At 40.5% G+C, this 26483-nt stretch overlaps 1 protein-coding gene across 1 annotated transcript in view; it reads left to right on the top strand.

Annotated features, from left to right (window-relative positions):
• grm8b (glutamate receptor, metabotropic 8b) overlaps window positions 1–26483 on the top strand; it is a 78190-nt gene that overhangs the window by 49583 nt on the left and 2124 nt on the right. The window contains exons 8-10 of the mRNA XM_034534383.1: window positions 2497–2636; window positions 4148–5083; window positions 24704–24950. Coding sequence (XP_034390274.1) covers window positions 2497–2636; window positions 4148–5083; window positions 24704–24950 — 1323 coding nt within the window. The remainder of the gene's footprint in view (window positions 1–2496; window positions 2637–4147; window positions 5084–24703; window positions 24951–26483) is intronic.

Here is a 26483-nt window from a genome sequence, read left to right as displayed (position 1 = left end):
GCTTTCTGAACAGCTTCCAGAACAGAAGTGCTCGCCAGCCAATCGGTGCTCGTGTCTTTCATGTGGTAATTTGGAGGGACTTTTCTTTTTTTACAATTCTCTGGTGGTCCATAAAATGGTTAAATTTAGCAACATATCTGTGATGCAAATGGCATCGACCCAGAAATCACTGCAAAGACATAACAGAGCACGAGAAAGACGTCCGTACACATCCATCATGATGTTCTGAGCCCTAACTAATTAATTATGTCTGATTTATGACTTGACGCAGGCCGCTGAGCTGCATCTCAATCTTCTCTATCAATCTTTAATCTTCGGGCTCCCTGTCGCCCTCGAGGGGTTAACACTCGGATGTCAATCCGTCTTTAATGCTTCTGGGATGTTCTGCGTTACACTTTTGTTGTTCGAGGTCACCAAAATTTGCCGAGACGCAAAAAAAAATGTATTGAACGACAATTTTGCAGATATGGTGATTATTAACACTGTCATCACGTTAATAGAAAAGATGAATATCATTAGCGGGATGTACGAGTCAATTCTAAAGAGGCAGTTTGGGATAAAGACTTTGTTTGGTTTCATTTATTCCTTATTATACCAAAACATGCTTTTTTTTCCTTTGGCCTCTTTAAAGTTTTGGATGGATTTGTAATTTGATAAAAAAAAAAAATCCCACGGGGAGAAAATAAGACAAAAAATCAACCATGTAAAACTCAAAGCGTTAAATGCAACTCGAACTTGTCTCGTGCTGTTTAGTAAATAAGGTCAAATGCAAAGTTTGACCCTCATTGCAAAATTAAGATCGACGCTAATTGCCAAACGCAATTACAGTGAAATTATGATCGTATTCTGAGAGTTTGGTGTTTTTATAAAAGATGTCATTTACTACGACGAGTGTGCCGGAAAAAACATGAATTAATAATAAAAGCTGCTCGACACGTCATCTTTGAAAATACACGAGAAAAATGGGCTTAATTATCACGGCTGGTATTAAATAAACTCAAAACACATCTCAAGTGACTTAAAAACACTTGAATCAAGAGAATGTCATTTACATTTTCCTCATTAATTATGTATTTTTACATTTATACTTTGTCACGTGGATCATGGCAAGTAGCAATTATTTCTTTTAAAAGGTAAATTGCATTCGGCTGCAAACCTTTGTGGATGTTTTTGTTCTACAAAATATTATTTTTCATTATTTTACCGTGAACTGGACCTTTTTTTATATTATGAAGTAGTTCAACCATTACCGTTAATAAATACTGGGAGGGGAGTTCATTTTTCTCTCATATTCTGAGCTGAGCTCGTCAATCTATGTGCATTAAACTAAATGTATCACACAAAATTATTGCGAAATCAGGTCGGCAATCATAAGAATCGATTCACGTGTCAATCAAATATCTGTAAAGAATGAAAATGATGTGTTATGACTCGCAGACTCGTGAATTACACACAATAAAGAAGCTTGTTCTGTGTTAACGATGACTCAAAGAACTGCTTCTAAGAGACAGACTCAAGAGCAGGTTCAACCGCGAGGGGGGTCTTCACCTCGCAGGGCGAAGCCGGTCGCCCAGTAACCGGAGGGTTGGGGGTTCGAGTCTCCGCCCCGTCCTCGCGTTGAGGGCATTGAAAGGCCGTCTATTGACAAGTGTTTCAGAGCAGTTTCCGGAACAAGTGGTCGCCATCCAATCCAATGGCTTCACCCAGAAACCAAACCACAGCATGGATTTATTATTTATTTATTTACTTTTATGAGTGATCAAAAATATCTGTGTAACAAATGGTATCAAGTCAAAAACAACTTTTGAGACCTAATGGATGATGAATCAAATACTTCCAACATATTGTTCTACGCCCAACTCATTAATACTTTTTTTTGCCCTCAAAGCTGCATCTCAAAATAAATCTTCATGTTCCCCATTTTCATCTTTTTTTTTTTTTATGCATCTGCTGTCGACCTTCTGTCTCTGCTCTACGACCCCGTGTCCGTGCAGACGGTCAACAATCAGATTTAAATCCGTCTTGAAAGCCTCTTGGATGTACTTTGCCGGGTGCCATTAATAACAAGAGTCGGTAGTTCGATTCTCCGCCTCTCCTCATTTTTTTAATTGTTCAATTAAATCTAAGATACAAAAAAAAAACAAATTGCTCCAGACGAATGCGTATAGCAGAACATAATAATAATAATGTAATGTGTGTGTTGGTCGGGATGACTTCTTGTCTCGCGTCTCGTGTTCTCCTGAAACTGGAGATGAGGGGAGCACTTTGAGTGACATGACCAGGAACCAATCAGCCAGCTGAGATTCAGACAAATGACCCCAAAGTTAAATTGAACCTGAATGTACGAGCGTTCATCAGAGAAACTAACGCTCGCACTCTCGATCACACAATTTTAACCAAAAAGATGACGCAAGAATACCGTAAACACACCGAAAGTAAATGTTTGCCTGCTACGTCTGAGCCGGGGAATCTGTTGTCGCCTTTGTGTCCCGACAGGAAGCGCCGGAACCCCCGTCACCTTCAACGAGAACGGCGACGCCCCCGGACGCTACGACATCTTCCAGTATCAGATCAGCAACAGGTCGACGGCGGAGTACAAGGTCATCGGACACTGGACCAATCAGCTGCATCTCGACGTAAGGACCGACCGGCTCTTGTTATGTCGGCGTGACGACGGTGGTTATTTAAACTTTAAGTCCATCTTGTGAAGTGGCCGTTCCACTCAATGGAGCATCAGATACGTCAGAAATGAGGAGTATTTATTGTATGTTTTTCACTCTTCTCCCGACTGGCTTCGGCAAGAATTTGATTGACAGATGGTTTATCCAATCACCTGCCCAAGTGTTAACTAAAGAGGGCCTGCCCCCTTTTTGTCTAAAACAGTTTCCAAAGACGGCTTCTCCGAACCATCGATAACGGGGATGCTGATTCTGTGGAAGATGAAATTGATAAAAGATAAATGGACTTACAAAGAGCCTTTTCTAGTCTTCCGACCACTCAAAGTGCTTCAACACAACCTGTCATCATTCACCCATCCATACACCGATGGGAGGGGCTACCATGCAAGGAGCCCGGGATTGAAACGCCAATCAAAGTGTTTCTGAGTCCGACTTGTTTTGATTGATGTGAATATCTGATAAAATCTTTTATTCTTCTTTATTAACTCGTTAGAAAACATGATCAGTTTTCTCTGGACTTTGGAAAACAACGTCAGCTCGTGCTTGGTGAAAAGCTACGAAGTGTTCTTTGAGTTGAGAGAGTCGCAGAGGCTTTCTTTAACTGTGTTAACTCCTGCAATATCTCCACATTATGAATCCACCGTGTGTCTGTGTGGGAGTCTTCATGTGGAGAACAGCCTGTCCACTGGCCAGACGGTGTTTCAACCCTCCTGCTGCTTTTAGAGGGTCTGTTTCACCGTAAGTTACCAGTGGTTAAGATTCAAGCTTCAGCAATGATGCTATTGCTACTTGCAGTTGGACCTATTTTGATTTAGAAATGTGGTTAATCCAGGTGAAGAGGGAAGCCAATAAGCAAGAGTCTTAAAGCTGCATTCTCTCTCCTGACCACCAGGGGGCGACTCCTCTGGTTGTATAGAAGTCTATGCTTCATGTGATAAATCTGCATTCTCTCTCCTGACCACCAGGGGGCGACTCCTCTGGTTGTATAGAAGTCTATGCTTCATGTGTTAAAGCTGCATTCTCTCTCCTGACCACCAGGGGGCGACTCCTCTGGTTGTATAGAAGTCTATGCTTCATGTGTTAAAGCTGCATTCTCTCTACTGACCACCAGGGGGCGACTCCTCTGGTTGTATAGAAGTCTATGCTTCATGTGATAAATCTGCATTCTCTCTCCTGACCACCAGGGGGCGACTCCTCTGGTTGTATAGAAGTCTATGCCTCATGTGTTAAATCTGCATTCTCTCTCCTGACCACCAGGGGGCGACTCCTCTGGTTGTATAGAAGTCTATGCTTCATGTGTTAAAGCTGCATTCTCTCTCCTGACCACCAGGGGGCGACTCCTCTGGTTGTATAGAAGTCTATATAAATGACTCCACTCCTCTCTTGATGTATTCCCTCAGTAAACATCTGATGTTTCTGAGCCGTTAGAAGATACATGTTGACCCGCCTGGTTCCCCCTCCCCCTTCAGATGGAGACCCTGCAGTGGATCACCGGCGACCCCTCGCTGCCGGCCTCGGTGTGCAGCCTGCCGTGCCGCACCGGCGAGAGGAAGAAGGTGGTGAAGGGCGTCCCGTGCTGCTGGCACTGCGAGCGCTGCGAGGGGTACCACTTCCAGGCCAGCGAGTTCACCTGCGAGCTCTGCCCCTACGAGAAGAGACCCGACCGGAACCGCACCGGCTGCCAGGCCATCCCCATCATCAAGCTGGAGTGGCACTCGCCGTGGGCGCTGTTCCCCGTCTTCATCTCCGTGCTGGGCATCATCGCCACCACCTTCGCCATCGCCACCTTCGTGCGCTACAACGACACCCCCATCGTTCGCGCCTCGGGCCGTGAAATGAGCTACGTGCTGCTGACGGGCATCTTCTTGTGTTACGTCATCACCTTCCCGATGATCGCCGCGCCCGACGTGGTCGTCTGCTCCTTCCGCCGCATATTCCTGGGCCTCGGCATGTGCTTCAGCTACGCCGCGCTGCTCACCAAGACCAACCGCATCCACCGCATCTTCGAGCAGGGCAAGACGGCGGTGACGGCGCCGCGCTTCATCTCCCCGGCCTCCCAGCTGGCCATCACCTTCTCGCTCATCTCGGTGCAGCTGCTGGGCGTCTTCGTGTGGTTCGTCGCCGACCCGCCGCACACCTTCGTGGACTACGGCGAGCAGCGCACGCAGGACCCCGGCAACGCTCGCGGCGTCCTCAAGTGTGACATCTCCGACCTGTCGCTCATCTGCTCGCTGGGATACAGCATCCTCTTGATGGTCACGTGCACCGTGTACGCCATCAAGACGCGCGGCGTGCCAGAGACCTTCAACGAGGCCAAACCCATTGGATTTACCATGTACACCACCTGCATCATCTGGCTCGCCTTCATCCCCATCTTCTTCGGCACGGCGCAGTCGGCGGAGCGGGTGAGTGCGCCTCTCCGATACATAATGTATATGTTTAATGTAATGTTCAGCCATAAGTGGAAACTCTCACCGTCAGCAGCGTCAACACGTGCTCACTCTCTGTTTTCACTCCGATGGCGGCAGAGTGAGATCCTGCTGGCGCTTCTCATTTATTTCACTTTGTGAAAACTTCTCCATTTGTGACTTTTGTTTTTTTCAAATATTACTCTACGAGCGATTAATCCTGATGAGCAGACGAATGTGAGATGTTTATTTTTTTGCCGGTCTTATTTCAGACAGAAGGAGACGAAAGCCGTTTGTTTGTGTCTCCTGGGGACCGTTGACTTTGAGTTATGTAGCTCGAGCTAGCGGGAACGTTACATCACTTTTATGAGTTGGTCCAAAACTTGAGCTTAAGACTTATGACACTTAAACACTATAATAAACACCAAAAAGGTCTAAAATAAGCACTTGCTAAAAAAAGCTACAGTCTTTGGTAAAAAAAGTTAACGCCAAGATCTCTATAGAAGACACAAGAAAGAAATGAAGATTGATCTTTTTTTGCAGGGTGGAGGTAATTATTACATAACCATATCATAAGGAACAGGAACACGTAATGCACATTTTAGCTTAATTTTTAAGATAATTTGAAAACTAAATGTGAACGACTGCTTGTTTCTGACTAACTGATGATTGATTAGTTTCTGTCCTAATTAGGGCAGAATTACATTTAGTTCATTGCTGTAATATTGCAGCAACATAATTCTATATCACAGTAATTTGAGGCCATGTCATAACGTTGTGAACATGTCATAGTAAAGCTGTCATAACGTTGTGAACATGTCTCAGTGTACAGCTGTCATAACGTTGTGAACATGTCTCAGTGTATAACTGTCATAACGTTGTGAATATGTCACAGTGTATAACTGTCATAACGTTGTGAACATGTCACAGTGTATAGCTGTCATAACGTTGTGAACATGTCACAGTGTATAACTGTCATAACGTTGTGAACATGTCACAGTGTATAACTGTCATAACGTTGTGAACATGTCACAGTGTATAACTGTCATAACGTTGTGAACATGTCACAGTGTATAACTGTCATAACGTTGTGAACATGTCACAGTGTATAGCTGTCATAACGTTGTGAATATGTCACAGTGTATAACTGTCATAACGTTGTGAACATGTCACAGTGTATAGCTGTCATAACGTTGTGAACATGTCACAGTGTATAACTGTCATAACGTTGTGAATATGTCACAGTGTATAACTGTCATAACGTTGTGAACATGTCACAGTGTATAACTGTCATAACGTTGTGAACATGTCACAGTGTATAACTGTCATAACGTTGTGAACATGTCACAGTGTATAGCTGTCATAACGTTGTGAACATGTCACAGTGTATAGCTGTCATAACGTTGTGAACATGTCACAGTGTATAACTGTCATAACGTTGTGAACATGTCACAGTGTATAACTGTCATAACGTTGTGAACATGTCACAGTGTATAGCTGTCATAACGTTGTGAACATGTCACAGTGTATAGCTGTCATAACGTTGTGAACATGTCACAGTGTATAGCTGTCATAACGTTGTGAACATGTCACAGTGTATAGCTGTCATAACGTTGTGAACATGTCACAGTGTATAACTGTCATAACGTTGTGAACATGTCACAGTGTATAACTGTCATAACGTTGTGAACATGTCACAGTGTACAGCTGTCATAACGTTGTGAACATGTCACAGTGTATAGCTGTCATAACGTTGTGAATATGTCACAGTGTATAACTGTCATAACGTTGTGAACATGTCACAGTGTATAGCTGTCATAACGTTGTGAACATGTCACAGTGTATAACTGTCATAACGTTGTGAACATGTCACAGTGTATAACTGTCATAACGTTGTGAACATGTCACAGTGTATAACTGTCATAACGTTGTGAACATGTCACAGTGTATAACTGTCATAACGTTGTGAACATGTCACAGTGTATAGCTGTCATAACGTTGTGAACATGTCACAGTGTATAGCTGTCATAACGTTGTGAATATAACGTTTCAAGGTGTAGCATCAACATTCGGTTTAGGTTTTTGTATTTTAGTGAAACATCTATTCGACGTAATGCAGTTAAACGCTTCACAGGCGAGATGGAGTCGGTTCTGTTGCATTCTGGGACGTACATTTTCAAACATTCCACGATTCTGAGCTCCTACGGGACTTCAAAGTGCTGCTTGGAAGTTTATTTTCGACCAAATATCCTCTCGATGCGTTCCCCTTCGAGTCCACCGGGACCGCGCGACGCCGTCGGGAACCCCTCGTTAGCACATTCCTGTCAAACAAATACATTCAATACATATTCACTCCAACAATGCACATTTTAAAGTTGACAAAAGTGCGTCTAGTCCCGTCTCTTTCCAGTGACTCCGCCTCCACAACGTTCTCCAGGGATTAAAGCAATCTTTCACCGACACGGACGACCCCCATTAAAGATGAAGGAAGGCGAGATCTGACACCTCACGCCTCCTTTCAACAGTCGCTCCCCGTACGCCGCTCACATGTGACTGCAGACCCGGGCTTTGGTCCCGTGAGACCCCCCAGCCAGTCACAAGAAAGACCCCCAACAGGCCAGTGAGGGACTTTGAGCTTCCGGTGGTTTTGTCCCACAGTCTGATGAGAACTGGGTAGCTAAAGGTTCCAGGTTTCTGCTGGTCTGAAGAGAACTGGGTAGCTAAAGGTTCCAGGTTTCTGCTGGTCTGAAGAGAACTGGGTAGCTAAAGGTTCCAGGTTTCTGCTGGTCTGAAGAGAACTGGGTAGCTAAAGGGTCCAGGGTTCTCCTGGTCTGATGAGAACTGGGTAGCTAAAGGTTCCAGGTTTCAGCTGGTCTGAAGAGAACTGGGTAGCTAAAGGGTCCAGGGTTCTGCTGATCTGAAGAGAACTGGGTAGCTAAAGGGTCCAGGGTTCTGCTGGTCTGAAGAGAACTGGGTAGCTAAAGGGTCCAGGGTTCTGCTGGTCTGAAGAGAACTGGGTAGCTAAAGGGTCCAGGGTTCTGCTGGTCTGAAGAGAACTGGGTAGCTAAAGGGTCCAGGGTTCTGCTGGTCTGAAGAGAACTGGGTAGCTAAAGGGTCCAGGGTTCTGCTGATCTGAAGAGAACTGGCTAGCTAAAGGGTCCAGGGTTCTGCTGGTCTGATGAGAACTGGGTTACACTTTTACTGCTGGGTGATTTTCTTCTTCTTCTTCTTCTTCCTTCTTCTTTTTCCTCTTCCTCTTCTTCTTCTCTTCTTCTTCTTCTTCTTCTTCTTCTTCTTCTTCTTCTTCTTCTCTTCTTCTTCTTCTTCTTCTTCTTCTTCTTCTTCTTCTTCTTCTTCTTCTTCTTCTTCTTCTTCTTCTTCTTCTTCTTCTTCTTCTTCCTCTTCTGTTATAAAGCTGCAGCCAAAAGAAACTGTTACTTCCCGTAATCACTGGAGGGACCGACTGTTTGAAATAAACAGGACGCCTCCGGCCTTCTGTTCATTATTCAGTTCAGACTCTTTATCAACCAGCTGGAAACACCTGAACAGGGTGAATAATAAACACCTGAACAGGGTGAATAATAAACACCTGAACAGGGTGAATAATAAACACCTGAACAGGGTGAATAATAAACACCTGAACAGTGTGAATAATAAACACCTGAACAGGGTGAATAATAAACACCTGAACAGTGTGAATAATAAACACCTGAACAGGGTGAATAATAAACACCTGAACAGGGTGAATAATAAACACCTGAACAGGGTGAATAATAAACACCTGAACAGGGTGAATAATAAACACCTGAACAGGGTGAATAATAAACACCTGAACAGGGTGAATAATAAACACCTGAACAGGGTGAATAATAAACACCTGAACAGGGTGAATAATAAACACCTGAACAGGGTGAATAATAAACACCTGAACAGTGTGAATAATAAACACCTGAACAGGGTGAATAATAAATAATAAACACCTGAACAGGGTGAATAATAAACACCTGAACAGGGTGAATAATAAACACCTGAACAGGGTGAATAATGAATAATAAACACCTGAACAGGGTGAATAATAAACACCTGAACAGGGTGAATAATAAACGTGGGAGTTCATTTATTTGGTGAAATCGATCTTTCTGAAACGTTGATTTTTAAAATCAATTAAATGTCCGAAGAGCTTTAAAACCAGACTGAACAGAACTGAGGAAGTTCTATCTGACCCCATGACCCCATGACCCCGTGACCCCGTGACCCCGTGACCCCATGACCCAGTTCTTTACCTCAAACAGGAGGAATCAAAGGCTCTCAAAGCCGAACGTCAACCGTTCAGGAAAGCGACGCCATTCGGCCTGTAAATACTCAGAGGTCAGAGGTCAGAGGTCAGAGCGTTCATTATGGAGGGACCCGGTTCGGTTTATACAGAACAATCTTCTTCCTTTTGATCACACCAAGCACAGAAAAAAGACCTTTTTCTGTCCCCATTTCACCGGTTTAAATATTGATTTGCATTAAAAACGGGTTATTTATTACAATCCTTCACACGCTCAGTGGACGAGCCAGTGAAATTATTTTTCGATGCTACATCTCAGACACAAATATTGTTGTTTTTACTCCACGACAATCGTCTGACAACTGGAACTTTGCAGATAACGATTTGACAGAATGATGTAACACCCTACCGAGAGCTGTAAGGGATGCAGGTTCACATCTGACAGCTTAAAAAACATTTATTTAATTTGGCTTATAATTAAAGTATTTTTGTTGTTGTTGTTGTTGTTATTGTTATTGTCTGTTTGCCTTTGTTTTAATCGGTTGGAAAGTTATAGTAAAATAATAATAAAAACAATTATTATTATTATTATTATTATTATTATATTATATTATTATTATTATTATTAAAATGACACGATCTTGTCCTAAACCTAACTAGTATTGTTACCTACACCTTATTAGTTGTTTCCTGTGACGACGGAGCTTTATTTTGAAAAACCCGTATTCAGGTAACGAGCACATTGCTCTCCTATGAAAACGTAAATATAAGACGAGTAACTCTTCGTCACATAGCACGCGCTGCACTGCGGCCGATGCACCTGCAGCTGCTTCCCATGATGCACCTGCAGCTGCTTCCCATGATGCACTTTGTGCTGAGCGGCTGCTGTGGACCCTCTGTCATGCCCAGTGGTGACTTAATAAACGTCTCCTTTAAAATGTGTAATTAAAACGTCTCCTTTAAAATGTGTTATTAAAACGTCTCCTTTAAAATGTGTTATTAAAACACTCTCTGGAGCGGGTATCGATCCCCTGCCGCAGGCCCTCATTTGTACTTGAGGTTCTCCGGCGCCGGTACTGGCGTCGGGGGCCTCGTGGTTGATGAAGATGGCGGCAGAAGGTTTCTGTCTATAATTAACTCATCGCGCTCGTCTTGTCGCCTTTTGTCAGACTCTATTTGTGAAGAGGGGGATGCCGTCAGATATTCTGAAAGTACCGGAGCAGAAAAATGACCCGACAACACACTGAATGCTGAGATTGTTTTTGAGTTCTTTTATCTTTTATTTATTAATATCACAGTTAACTGACACACTTTGTCTCTGTTGTGACCATCAATCCAAAACTGGGCTGTGGACATGCTGAAGTGTCTAAAATCTGCATTCTCTCTCCTGACCACCAGGGGGCGACCCCTCTGGTTGTATAGAAGTCTATGCTTCATGTGTTAAAGCTGCATTCTCTCTCCTGACCACCATGGGGCGACCCCTCTGGTTGTATAGAAGTCTATGCTTCATGTGTTAAAGCTGCATTCTCTCTCCTGACCACCAGGGGGCGACTCCTCTGGTTGTATAGAAGTCCATGCTTCATGTGTTAAAGCTGCATTCTCTCTCCTGACCACCAGGGGGCGACTCCTCTGGTTGTATAGAAGTCTATGCTTCATGTGTTAAAGCTGCATTCTCTCTCCTGACCGCCAGGGGGCGACTCCTCTGGTTGTATAGAAGTCTATGCTTCATGTGTTAAAGCTGCATTCTCTCTCCTGACCACCAGGGGGCGACTCCTCTGGTTGTATAGAAGTCTATATAAATGACTCTACTTCTCTTGATGTATTCCCTCAGTAAACATTGTAAACATTAGTTGTTGGTCTCAATCTCTAGTTTCAAGTCTTTTAAGTCAAATTATGGTCATTTAGAGTCAAACAGAAAGCAGGGGATGCTTTAGGGGCGGGGCTACGACGACTACGTCCTCTCCCGTGGTGCAGTCTGTGTTTGTGATGGACGGACTTCATTTGTGCTGCCAGACCTCCGTCCCTCTTTAGAATATGAATACCATCTTCACGTGCATCATTTCTGTCATACAAACCGACTCCATCTGAAACACACACCTGGTTACAATTAGACGCGGTGCACCTGAAACCGATGGGGCAGAACTTTTAAGGTCAGGCCGTGGATCTGGAGCAGCGGGCTTACTCGCTGACATTTACAGTAGCAGCCGGCCACAGCTGGGGTCGACACAGGAGCCACAGAATCACTAATAAGCACTTCAGAGGGGGGTTCCTGAACGCAGCACCGGCTGCCCGGGGAAAAGGTAGACGGTGAGGAGCCGGGGGCCGCTGGGAGAGCCTCGCGCGGCCTCCACTCATAATGAACCAGGCTTTGTTCTTCAGCCTCCACCCACATCGGCTCCTCCCGGGAACCCAGCTCCTCTGACCTCAGCTGAGATTAGAAAGTATATTTGTTTCTCTTTCACTGCAGCTATTGCTACCAGTTTCCCCCCGCTCCCAGTCTTTGTGCTAAGCTATGCTAACAGTGTTAAGGTGATTAAACTTAAATGCACCCACTCCGTTAAGTCCGGATCACTCCGTCCTTCTTTTTGGAGCTGATCCGCCCCCAAATTAAAACAAATGGACTATTTTCGGTGGAATCATTTTTGATTCATTTGAAACATAAAGTCTGAGCTAGTCTGAGTTTAAAGAAATAGTTCACCCAAAAACAAGGTGAATAGTATCGCGTGGTCACCGCCCTCGTCTCTCAAAGGCCACAGGAAAAGGTTTCTATCCAATGGAGAGAGGAGAGCCTGGAGAACGAAGCATAGCAGTGCTTAGCTTAGCATGTTAGCATGCTAACATTTGTGCTCAAGAAATTTCTCTCTATACTACACGCTGATCAAATTTATGGAGACACTTCCCAAGTAAAATAAAACATGTTATTCACCTCGAAAGGAACATTGCAAAATGTTGGTGAACCGTCTTGGCTCGTAGGTTTGATCCCAGTGTGGAGAGTTTGAGCTAGCTTAGCACAAAGTCTAGAGTAGAAGGTGTGTGGGCTCCATGGTAACACAGCTCTGACAGCTTGGCGGCGTGGCAGCAAGAGGGCGGGGCTTAGCGAAAGGTCAAGTTTTTAAAATCTGTTTTAGAGACACGGGCTTCCACAGAGTTTGAGAAAAGACATCGTACCCTTCAAAGTATCGAAGAACCAGCAGCTGTGAGGACCGGTTCAGTGTGTGTGTGTGTGTGTGTGTGTGTGTGTGTGAGGGGGAAAGATCGCTCCGGGCCAAATGAAGGGAAGATGTTACTAGAGAGATATGAATCATATGAATAATAATATTAACAGCAGGAAATATAAATCAAACCACATCATACTACCAGGGTTGTGAGTTGAATTCCTACCGTGGCCAATACAGAGTTGCTGTATTTCACCATCTTCTCATCATCATCATCATCACCATCATCATCATCATCATCATCATCATCATCATCATCATCATCATCACCATAGCTTTGCAGAATCATTCATTTAAACTGTTTTTGGTTGCTGTTGTTTTTACATCAAAGTACATGTTTATTGTCATATCAACATCGAGGTTAACGTTGAATTGTGACGACACGTCAAACTTTTAATCTCCTGACATGTCGGCCACGTGCATTGCAACATTTAAATCAAAATTATTATAGTTCCTCCCATAATTTAGGATAAAAATGCTATCGCTCGTCTGATGCATGAGATAAAAGACTGAAGACTGCGTGTGATGAATACACTGCAGAGCATACAGCAGGCAACAAGCAGAGAATATAAGGTGCAGAAAACAATGCAGACATAAAAAGAATAAACAACCGGAAGATATGAATACGCCGTATACTCTAGATTAAATATATACAGTGTCGGCAGTAGTATAAAGATGCATTGGTATGTGATAGCATACATAATACATATATGTGTATGAGCAGTATTAGTAGCATGATGTTGTATTAATGAATAGTGTTTCTTATGGCAGTATGTATCTAGCAGCCTCCAGCTTCACAATTAAAGTGACAGTAGACAGGATTTTATGCTTGAATTCATCATTATGGCTTACATGTTAATTAGAGAGAGTAAAGGCTATATAATAATAACACCGGAGGGATCACCCGGATAAATGAAGGCACAAAGGAAGTCCGTCGACCATCGCGCAACCAGCAAGAAGAAAAAAACGCTTTTGTTTCCCCTGGTAGCGATCGGTAGTTATGCCCATTACCAAAAAGTATCAATGTTATTTACAGTTATTATCCCCAAACCTGTATTCTCTCTAGTGTCCACCAGGGGGCGACTCCTCTGGTTGTATAGAAGTCTATGATTGATGTGGTAAAGCTGCATTCTCTCTCCTGACCACCAGGGGGCGACTCCTCTGGTTGTATAGAAGTCTATGCTTCATGTGTTAAAGCTGCATTCTCTCTCCTGACCACCAGGGGGCGACTCCTCTGGTTGTATAGAAGTCTATGCTTCATGTGTTAAAGCTGCATTCTCTCTCCTGACCACCAGGGGGCGACTCCTCTGGTTGTATAGAAGTCTATGCTTCATGTGTTAAAGCTGCATTCTCTCTCCTGACCACCAGGAGGCGACTCCTCTGGTTGTATAGAAGTCTATGCTTCATGTGTTGAAGCTGCATTCTCTCTACTGACCACCAGAGGGCGACTCCTCTGGTTGTATAGAAGTCTATGCTTCATGTGTTAAAGCTGCATTCTCTCTCCTGACCACCAGAGGGCGACTCCTCTGGTTGTATAGAAGTCAAACAGACCATAAAGCAGGGTACGAACTCCAGGCTTCAAAAACTCCCCATGACGACTCCTCGGACAACCAGAGGAATTTGAGTCAGGAAGCCAGTGAGCCATCACGTAATTATTGTGACACGAAAAAATACATTTGAAGAGAGACCGAAGTATGATAAATACATCAAATGTCCATTTATTTTAAAAAAAGAAAGAAAAAAAAAAGTAATTTTCGCACTTTTAAGCTTTCACTCCAGCAAAATAACAGACGAGTGACATTAAAAGCTGCCGGATTCCTTTTCTCACATTTAATTGGATCCGTCGGTTTCTGCGTGTCGGATTTCATAAATGCCAACTCAGAAGGTGGAAATTATCTCCACAGTTATTTCCGTCTGAGGTGCAGCGTGTGCGTTTCAGAGGCTCGGTGCTAACGGGGATCCCCGAAGCCTCATCAGAGCTGTGAATGTGGGCGCTCGGTTTTCGTTTCTTCCAAAAAAGGAACGAAATACATTGAACTTTCTTGTGTTTTATGATCCGGCTGCTGCTGCCGCTCAGCTTGAAGGTTTCTCTCAGACCTCGGCTGCTTCTTCAGATCAGACTCCCCCGGTCCTGAGCTTTAAACCAGCCCTCTTTGATGAGGCAGGAAGCGGGCATCCAGATTCAGCCCTCCATTAGCCTCCAGAACCTTCCTTTCCACCTTAAACGTCCCCGTTAAGGAGATTTAAAGTTTGATGACTGGGACTTCATCTCAAGCTGCACTATCGCATCAGAAGTAGATATTCGAGCGGTCGTGTGCATCGTTTCAAAAAGCATTTCGCTCTAAGGGGAAATAATAATAATAATCCACCTCTTTGCTGCCCATGTTTGAAACAAACTTTAAGAACTCTCAGAAGAACTTTCTTGGAACTGTCTGTCCTGTTTGGAGAAATTCATTCAAATGCATTTCGGTTCCGCTTACTGATTCCCACATGCAAAGTTTACTTTCCTTCACATTATTATTTTTATTCCACGCAGATCTTTGGCAAGGAAATTGTCCCCGACTCCTCTGGTTGTATAGAAGTCTATGCTTCCTTTGACCTTCACGCCGTTTGTGCCGTTTGGTTCTTGCGAGCAGCTTGTGTCGGAGAGGCCACATATCATACCGTATCGTATCATATTGTATCATATCGTATCGTATTGTATCGTATCGTATTGTATCATATTGTATCATATTGTATCGTATCATATCATATTGTATCATATTGTATCGTATCATACCGTATCATATCATATTGTATCGTATCGTATCATATCATATCGTATCATATCATATCGTATCATATCGTATCATATCGTATCGTATCGTATCATATCGTATCATATCATATTGTATCATATCATATCATATCATATCGTATCATATCATATCGTATCGTATCGTATCATATTGTATCGTATCGTATCATATCATATCGTATCATATCATATCATATTGTATCGTATCATATTGTATCATATCATATCATATCGTATCATATCATATCATATCGTATCATATCATATCATATCATATCGTACCATATCATATCATATCATATCGTATCAAATCATATCATATCGTATCATATCATATCATATCGTATCATATCATATCGTATCATATCGTATCATATCGTATCATATTGTATCATATCATATCGTATCATATCGTACCATATCATATCATATCATATCGTATCATATCATATCATATCGTATCATATCATATCGTATCGTATCATATCATATCATATCGTATCATATCATATCATATCGTATCATATTGTATCATATCATATCGTATCATATCGTACCATATCATATCATATCATATCGTATCATATTGTATCATATCATATCGTATCATATCGTACCATATCATATCATATCATATCGTATCATATCATATCATATCGTATCATATCGTATCATATTGTATCATATCATATCGTATCATATCATATCGTATCATATCATATCATATCATATCGTATCAAATCATATCGTACCATATCATATCATATCATATCGTATCAAATCATATCATATCGTATCATATCATATCATATCATATCATATCATATCGTACCATATCATATCATATCATATCGTATCATATTGTATCATATCATATCATATTGTATCATATCATATCGTATCATATCATATTGTATCATATCGTATCATATTGTATCGTATCGTATCATATTGTATCATATCGTATCATATTGTATCATATCGTATCATATTGTATCGTATCATATCATATCGTATCATATTGTATCATATTGTATCGTATCGTATCATATTGTATCATATCATATCATATCATATCGTATCATATCGTATCATATTGTATCGTATCGTATCATATTGTATCATATCATATCATATCATATCATATCGTATCATATCGTATCATATTGTATCGTATCGTATCATATTGTATCATATCATATCGTATCATATCACATCGTATCATATTGTATCATATTGTATCATATTGTATCATATTGTATCATATTGTATCGTATCATACCGTATCATATCATATTGTATCATATCATATTGTATCATATTGTATCGTATCATACCGTATCATATCATATTGTATCGTATCGTATCATATCATATCGTATCATATCATATCATATCATATCATATCGTATCATATCATATCGTATCGTATCATATCGTATCGTATCATATCATATCGTATCATATTGTATCGTATCGTATCATATCGTATCATATTGTATCGTATCATATCGTATCGTATCATATCGTATCGTATCATATCATATCGTATCGTATCATATCGTATCATATTGTATCGTATCGTATCATATCGTATCGTATCATATCGTATCATATTGTATCGTATCATATCGTATCGTATCATATCGTATCGTATCATATCCTATCGTATCATATCGTATCGTATCATATCATATCGTATCGTATTGTATCGTATCATATCGTATCATATTGTATCGTATCGTATCGTATCATATCGTATCATATTGTATCGTATCATATTGTATCGTATCGTATCATATCGTATCGTATCATATCGTATCGTATCATATCGTATCGTATCATATCATATCGTATCATATCATATCGTATCATATTGTATCGTATCGTATCATATCGTATCATATTGTATCGTATCATATCGTATCGTATCATATCATATCGTATCATATTGTATCGTATCGTATCATATCGTATCATATTGTATCGTATCGTATCATATCGTATCGTATCATATCGTATCGTATCATATTGTATCGTATCATATCGTATCGTATCATATCCTATCGTATCATATCGTATCGTATCATATCATATCGTATCGTATTGTATCGTATCATATCGTATCATATTGTATCGTATCGTATCGTATCATATCGTATCATATTGTATCGTATCATATCGTATCATATTGTATCGTATCGTATCGTATCATATCGTATCATATCGTATCGTATCATATTGTATCGTATCATATCGTATCATATTGTATCGTATCGTATCATATTGTATCATATCATATCATATCATATCATATCGTATCATATCATATCATATTGTATCGTATCGTATCATATTGTATCATATCGTATCATATTGTATCATATCGTATCATATTGTATCGTATCATATCATATCGTATCATATTGTATCATATTGTATCGTATCGTATCATATTGTATCATATCATATCATATCATATCGTATCATATCGTATCGTATCGTATCATATCATATCGTATCATATCATATTGTATCATATCGTATCATATTGTATCATATCGTATCATATTGTATCGTATCATATCATATCGTATCATATTGTATCGTATCATATCGTATCATATTGTATCGTATCGTATCATATTGTATCATATCGTATCATATTGTATCGTATCATATCATATCGTATCATATTGTATCGTATCATATTGTATCATATCATATCATATCATATCGTATCATATCGTATCATATCGTATCATATTGTATCATATCGTATCATATTGTATCATATCGTATCATATTGTATCGTATCTTATCATATCGTATCATATTGTATCATATTGTATCGTATCGTATCATATTGTATCATATCATATCATATCATATCGTATCATATTGTATCATATTGTATCGTATCGTATCATATCATATCATATCATATCATATCATATCGTATTATATCGTATCATATTGTATCGTATCGTATCATATTGTATCATATCATATCGTATCATATCATATCGTATCATATTGTATCATATTGTATCATATCGTATCATATTGTATCATATCGTATCATATTGTATCGTATCGTATCATATTGTATCATATCATATCGTATCATATCATATCGTATCATATCGTATCATATTGTATCATATCATATCATATCATATCATATCGTATCATATCATATCATATTGTATCGTATCGTATCATATTGTATCATATCGTATCATATTGTATCATATCATATCGTATCGTATTGTATCGTATCATATCGTATCATATTGTATCGTATCGTATCGTATCATATCGTATCATATCGTATCGTATCATATCCTATCGTATCATATCGTATCGTATCATATCATATCGTATCGTATTGTATCGTATCATATCGTATCATATTGTATCGTATCGTATCGTATCATATCGTATCATATTGTATCGTATCATATTGTATCGTATCGTATCATATCGTATCGTATCATATCGTATCGTATCATATCGTATCGTATCATATCATATCGTATCATATCATATCGTATCATATTGTATCGTATCGTATCATATCGTATCATATTGTATCGTATCATATCGTATCGTATCATATCATATCGTATCATATTGTATCGTATCGTATCATATCGTATCATATTGTATCGTATCGTATCATATCGTATCGTATCATATCGTATCGTATCATATTGTATCGTATCATATCGTATCGTATCATATCCTATCGTATCATATCGTATCGTATCATATCATATCGTATCGTATTGTATCGTATCATATCGTATCATATTGTATCGTATCGTATCGTATCATATCGTATCATATTGTATCGTATCATATCGTATCATATTGTATCGTATCGTATCGTATCATATCGTATCATATCGTATCGTATCATATTGTATCGTATCATATCGTATCATATTGTATCGTATCGTATCATATTGTATCATATCATATCATATCATATCATATCGTATCATATCATATCATATTGTATCGTATCGTATCATATTGTATCATATCGTATCATATTGTATCATATCGTATCATATTGTATCGTATCATATCATATCGTATCATATTGTATCATATTGTATCGTATCGTATCATATTGTATCATATCATATCATATCATATCGTATCATATCGTATCGTATCGTATCATATCATATCGTATCATATCATATTGTATCATATCGTATCATATTGTATCATATCGTATCATATTGTATCGTATCATATCATATCGTATCATATTGTATCGTATCATATCGTATCATATTGTATCGTATCGTATCATATTGTATCATATCGTATCATATTGTATCGTATCATATCATATCGTATCATATTGTATCGTATCATATTGTATCATATCATATCATATCATATCGTATCATATCGTATCATATCGTATCATATTGTATCATATCGTATCATATTGTATCATATCGTATCATATTGTATCGTATCTTATCATATCGTATCATATTGTATCATATTGTATCGTATCGTATCATATTGTATCATATCATATCATATCATATCGTATCATATTGTATCATATTGTATCGTATCGTATCATATCATATCATATCATATCATATCATATCGTATTATATCGTATCATATTGTATCGTATCGTATCATATTGTATCATATCATATCGTATCATATCATATCGTATCATATTGTATCATATTGTATCATATCGTATCATATTGTATCATATCGTATCATATTGTATCGTATCGTATCATATTGTATCATATCATATCGTATCATATCATATCGTATCATATCGTATCATATTGTATCATATCGTATCATATTGTATCATATCGTATCATATTGTATCATATTGTATCGTATCATATCATATCGTATCATATTGTATCATATTGTATCGCAGTGGTTCCCAAACTTTTTCTGTCAAGACCCCCTTTGATATATCGTATCATATCGTATCATATCGTATCATATCATATCATATCGTATAATATCGTATCATATTGTATCGTATCATATCATATCATATCATGTCATGCATTATTCAGAGCCTGTTTTGTTTCCCTCTCCCAGGTCCACAAATGACTTCATGCTTCGCTGTCTGTCATACATTTTCATAATGAATTCTTAATGTATCACTGGAATCGATGTGTTGGGCTCTCGGAGGGAGGGTTGTGGGGGGGGGGGGGGGGGTGACTCGCCATCTGTCGCCACGTTTCCCTTTCCTTCCTCTCCGTCCCGGTGGATGAGCGGAGCCCCACTGAGGATTCCTCGATGACAGGTTGACACGGGTGCCATTTACCTCCACTTTTACTTTTGGCGAGGCGGTTGCCGTGGCGACGCGGGCGGTTCTCTGTGCAGTGATATAAGTGTATGTGGGTGTGGGAGTGTGTGTGTGTGTTGGGAGTGTGTGTGTGTGTGTGTGTGTGTGTGTGTTGGGAGCGTGTGTGTGCACAGGTGTGTGTGTGAGAGCTGCTGGAGGAGTGAGGAGAGAAGAAGAAAACAACTGGTGTGTGCTGGTTGAGTTCTGCATGGTGTGTGTGTGTGTGTGTGTCTGTGTGCGTGTGCGTGTGTGTGTGTGTGTGCGTGTGTGTCTGTGTGCGTGTGCGTGTGCATGTGCATGTGCGTGTGTGTGCCTTTGGATAGGTTATTATCGACATCAATTTGATATTTATTGCTGCATATATATTACTTATTGATTTATTCTGTTGATTGTCTTCTCAGGCTTATTGAGATTATTTGCATAATTGAATTAATGATACTACAGAAGTAAAAGTAGCAATACCACAGAGTGTAAAATACTCTCTTAAAGGGCCAGCTTGTAGGATTTCACTGGACCTATTGAATATAATATTCATACCTGTGTGTTCATTTGTGTACAATCACCTGAAACTACTACCGGTGGTTTCCGTTAGCTTAGCATGAGCCCTTGGTATCTACATAGTGAGCAGGTCCTCTTCAGGCCGCCATGTCATCGCGTTCCTACGGTAACCCAGAAGGGACAAACCACAGAGAGAGAGGGCTTTCGTGCGCAGGCCACCATAGTTCTCCGTTGAGCCGCAGAGTGTAAACACGCCGCTAGGTGGCAGCAAATCCGCCGCGTTGTTCCTTTAAGTAGAAGTCGTACATTCAAAACGTTACTTAAAATGATCAGCATCAAAATATACTCAAAGTACCAAAAGTAAAAAGTACTCATTATGCAGAATGGCCCTATTCAGAATAATATATATTACATTACTGGACAATTATTATTGATGCATTCATGTTTTCTCCTCTTTGATGTTGCATATGTTAAATGTGGAACTAATATTCATTACTTCATTGATTCATGTATAATAGTAACTCCTTAATATTAGATACAGTATATTGATGCATATATTGTATCATTAATTCATCTGAATTGTACATGAAATACATATTTCTGTGGAACTGCTGCCATTAAAGACTCGCCGTTACACTGCAGACAACAACAGGGAGAATCAATGGTCTCGTACCGGCTCATGAACGCAGCACGGGGGCCTAATGATGCGTTCAGGGTCATCTGTCAAGCGGAGATGGGGGGAGAGAGTCCTGGCGGTTCTCTGCTCTGTTGTTGTTGTTGTTGTTGTTGTTGATGATCCTGTTTAGATACAGAGATTATTAGTGGTCAACGATAGTCCAGCTGCTCCACCAGTTAAACAGTCCACCACTGAGAGCAATCCCACAGCTCCCAGTTAACGGGGTGAGAGGAGCAGATTTCTGTTTGAACGCTTGAAAAGCTTTTGATAATTAAATAATACATTATAATAACTAACAACATGATCATTTATTTTTCAGTGTTTTTTCAATTCATCCTCAACAATTCATTTTCTTTCGTGTGTTTTTTTCTACAAATCTCTGCAACACGCGTCGACTCGTTACATGAATACAACATAATATATATCATAATTGTAGAGATATCCACGAATTACGGCGCATTATGTTTTCCAGGTTTAGCTGCGCATGCTGGATTCTACTGCGGTTTATTTTTCCTCATTTACTTCATGTGGATTTCACTCATTCATCTCAGCTGCAGACAAAATCAAACCTTTATTTAAAGGTCCAAATCTGTAGAAAGTGAGATGCATATTAATGCTATTAAAAAAATACTGTAAATGTACCATGGAGCCCAAACTTAATACAGCGTTGGAGGCGTCGTTGTGTTCTCTCCTATTAAAGTTGCTCGGCGGCGCATTCAGCAAAGAAAGTTTGACCTTCGAGTATTCGACTCACATTTCAAGGGTCCATTATGAGGCCGGGAGAGCGTTCCCTTTAGCCCCGCCTCCCAGCCCTCGGTCCAGCCTATGAAAGGAGAAAGGAAAATAACCTTGGATTCTTAATGAACTAATGCTGTAAATAAAGGCCATTAAAGTGTTTGTACTGGGAAGTTAATTCACTTCAAAATAAAGTACACGCTGAGTTACAGACGTCTCTTTGACAATTTAAGTCTATGGGAAAAAATAGGTTTTTAGGGCCTCGTGGCGTCACTTATAATTTCCTCGTTTGGCCACGACGTAAAGTTTACTTCAAAGCTCGGTGCCAACCCTGACCAATCAGAGCAGACTTGGCTTTTACGAGAACGGTTCTTAAAGAGACAGGCGCTGTAAACCGAGCGTTTCAGACAGAGGGTAATTACAGGTGTATTCAAACGGAGGGTATGAGAACAATTATGTGGTTTTTTTTTAACTTGTAGCAGGAAACTCAAATACAAGTGTGAACCTGAAAATGAGCGTGATATGTGATCTTTAAGACGGGTCATGGTCCTAACAATGACATCATACTCTCCACTTAGCTGAAACTGTTTTCAATCACTCATTATTTCCACTCGCTTCCACGTTGCCATTTTTTGGGGTTGAATCGCAGCGAAACTCCCGTCATCACTTCCTGCCGACGTTTCACATTAAAAGGGCCCGACCCCCCCCCCCCCCCCCCGACCAGCAGAGTGGAGGCCGACACATCAACCGCTCTGAGACGCAAAGCACGAGTCGCCGGATCGATTCCGGTAAATGAGTCGAGCGGTCGACCATCAGTTGGTTTTAATGAAAACTTATGTTCAGGCCATCGTTGAGTCAAGAGACCGGGAATGTCATTTACTCGACTACTATTTAGAGGTACTTGAGTATTTCCATTTTTTGCTACTTTCTACTTGAAGATTATACTTTTTACTGCACGGCAAGTTTGAGTTACTTTGCATTGACAGATTATGAATCCACTCTTTGATAATGATATATGTTATAGGTTAAGCTCCCCAGCATTGTACAAAGTGATGTAAATGAGCTTCACCTTCACCAGCTGCAGCATCAAAGTGTTTGACACGTGAATATATCAATAATTATGATCCACTAAACATGAACTATAGGATTCTAAAATGGGCCACTCATAATGAGTTTTATATTTTTGCTATATTTCGATGCTAATACTTTTACTTGAGTATTTCTACACTGTGGTATTAATACTTCTACTTAAGTTAAAGATCTGAGTACTTCTTTCATCACTGGGTACAGGATACATTTATATTTAATGGGTTTCTTTTCTTCTGATGTTTATTTTGAAGGAACAAAGGCATGGGACAAGAAATATTTGAAGGGAACGAGGACAAAAGCATTTTCATATTTTTTGAAACTAATTTGATGTACAATACTTTGGGGGAGCAAATAAATATATTAGTTTGGAGCTCAGGTGACCTATTTGTTTTATTTACTGTATCTCACATTCTTCATTAGCATTTATGAATTCAGGAGCACGTTTTAGTAAACACAGCTCCACACACACAAATCAGTATTTTGAGGGAATAAATGATGATTAAACAGCTTGAATAAGCAATTGAAGGAAACAACCATTTGAGAGCACGACTTCAGTACTTTGAGGTTACGTAATCAGCTGACTGGCAGTGGCAGTTTTCTCACAAACAGTTGTGTTCGCATCTTTTCTAACAAACGTCTTGAATGCATTCAGAAAACTTTTTAATATTTAGAAACTTTCATCCGTTTTTTCTCCCAGTTTGAACGCTCGCAGTCTTCTTCTTTCTCGCATTTGTTGACGCACCGCTTGCAACACCAACTAAGAAAAAACACCTGCTCATCAAAATATTACTCAACAGCAACCCTAGTGGTCAAACCTAAGAGAACCTTTAAGCATTTTTTTGTTTCAGGGAAGAGCAGATTGTTGACTTGAGGAGATGATTACATGTTTCTTTGACGGTCCACTGGGAGTGATCAGTAGGTCGTGATGGTTTAAGACAGTCAGTAACCCGCTGCCCTCCGCTTCCTCCTCAGATGTACATCCAGACGGCCACGCTGACCATCTCCCTCAGCCTCAGCGCCTCCGTCTCTCTGGGCATGCTCTACATGCCGAAGGTCTACGTCATCGTCCTCCACCCCGAGCAGAACGTCCCCAAACGCAAGCGCAGCTTCAAGGCCATCGTCACCGCCGCCACCATGACCAGCAAGCTGTCGCACCTGGCGGCCGAGCGGCCCAACGGCGAGGTGAAGACGGAGCTGTGCGAGGGAGTTGAGGCCAGCGGTGAGTGGGCGTTTAGCTGGCAGTAAAGAGTGACGCCGTGGCACTGTTTAAACAACAAGCCGTCCATGTTTAGAACATTTTACTTGTTAAATGAAGTATAAACACTATTCAAAAGTTTAGTGTTTAGTTTTCTTTAAATAAAAAACTATTTCCACAGATACAAACTGTATCATTCAGACACCAATTGAATGATTTACATATGAAATAGTTTTAAAAAATAGGATAAAGAATTGTGGAATTATTAAAACTCCCATTTATTCAACATGACGGGGAGAATACTGTTGAATTCGGACGTTGAATTTTTTTACAGTCCAGATCATTATTGAACTACAAGTTCAAGACTTAGTCCATTTATTTTTTTGCCCACTGGAGGAAAAAACTATTATTTCCATGATATGCAACCAAGGCCTGAAAAGCTAACAAAATATCTGTAGCTAGCTACAAATATCAGATTTCTGCATGTGGCCTTAACTAATACTGCGTACCATTTGAACTACTTCCCCCGAAGTCTGATGTCTAACACCGAGCGAACCCCAATGACCCCAACCTCAAAATCCAAGATGGCTGCTCGACGCATCAACAGTAATAAAAACTGTAGAAATATGCTCTTTATTCAAACTTGGTCTTAAATCAGTCGCACATAGAGCATCTGTGAACCTGTTGCTGAGCTGTTTGCATGCACAGGTGTGCCAGATGAATGCGCTGTTATCCTCTGGTATTGCTAACCTTGGCTAAACTGGCAGAAGCAAACCCCCGTTAGGTGTTCTGACTGTACTGGAAAGCGGTCCTCCTGTTATCCGACTTCCAATTCTCTGACCTTCTATTTCTTGACACTAATACAGGAAGATGTTCCTCTTTTAATAATCTGCACATATTGTGATGCTTCCAGTTTCTCTAACCAATGAGTGATGTATTCTATTCATATTCACTTGATCTGTGGATTCATCCATCCATTAACTTCCACTTATCGATGGCCGCTGGTCAGCAGCGTTTTTTTATTTCGTCTGCTGCCTGGCGAACAATGCCCCCAACCCAAATGCCTATCACTGCAAGTAGCGGACCCGAAGGGCAACAGGCTCCATGTAGAGTTTTTCGGGTCCCGTGTGTCGATCCCCGGCCACCAGATGCTCGCCGACTGGCTCCCCTCCCGGGTGTTTTTTCCCTTTTCTGGGCAAAGCTCTACAACTCTTTCCTGGCCAATTCGGATCGGGTAATTGCTTTGGCACCTTTCCTGGGACCAGTTTGCCTTGGGACACCCTGACCACTATTGCCCCTGATAAAGCATCGCCACAAGCCCCTCCAATGATGCATTGATCTACGAGCTAAAAGCATGAAAGACCATTCCAGCATATAAAGTTGTCTTCTCAGACATCCGAGTGGACACAATCAAGCTGCTGTGGCAGGAGATTACTTACTTTAGGTTCTAAAGGGTGGTGGACACACTGTGTCCAGGATGCAGAGACCAGAGAAGTGGATTCACCCTCGTGTGGGAAGCCTTTGCCATCAGGCAGCACGCACTGATGAACAACAAAG

This window comes from Cyclopterus lumpus, chromosome 6, assembly GCF_009769545.1.
Source record: "Cyclopterus lumpus isolate fCycLum1 chromosome 6, fCycLum1.pri, whole genome shotgun sequence".
Classification (NCBI taxonomy): domain Eukaryota; kingdom Metazoa; phylum Chordata; class Actinopteri; order Perciformes; family Cyclopteridae; genus Cyclopterus; species Cyclopterus lumpus.
The sequence above is the reverse complement of the archived record's forward strand: the minus strand, read 5'-3'. Positions and strand labels throughout refer to the sequence as shown.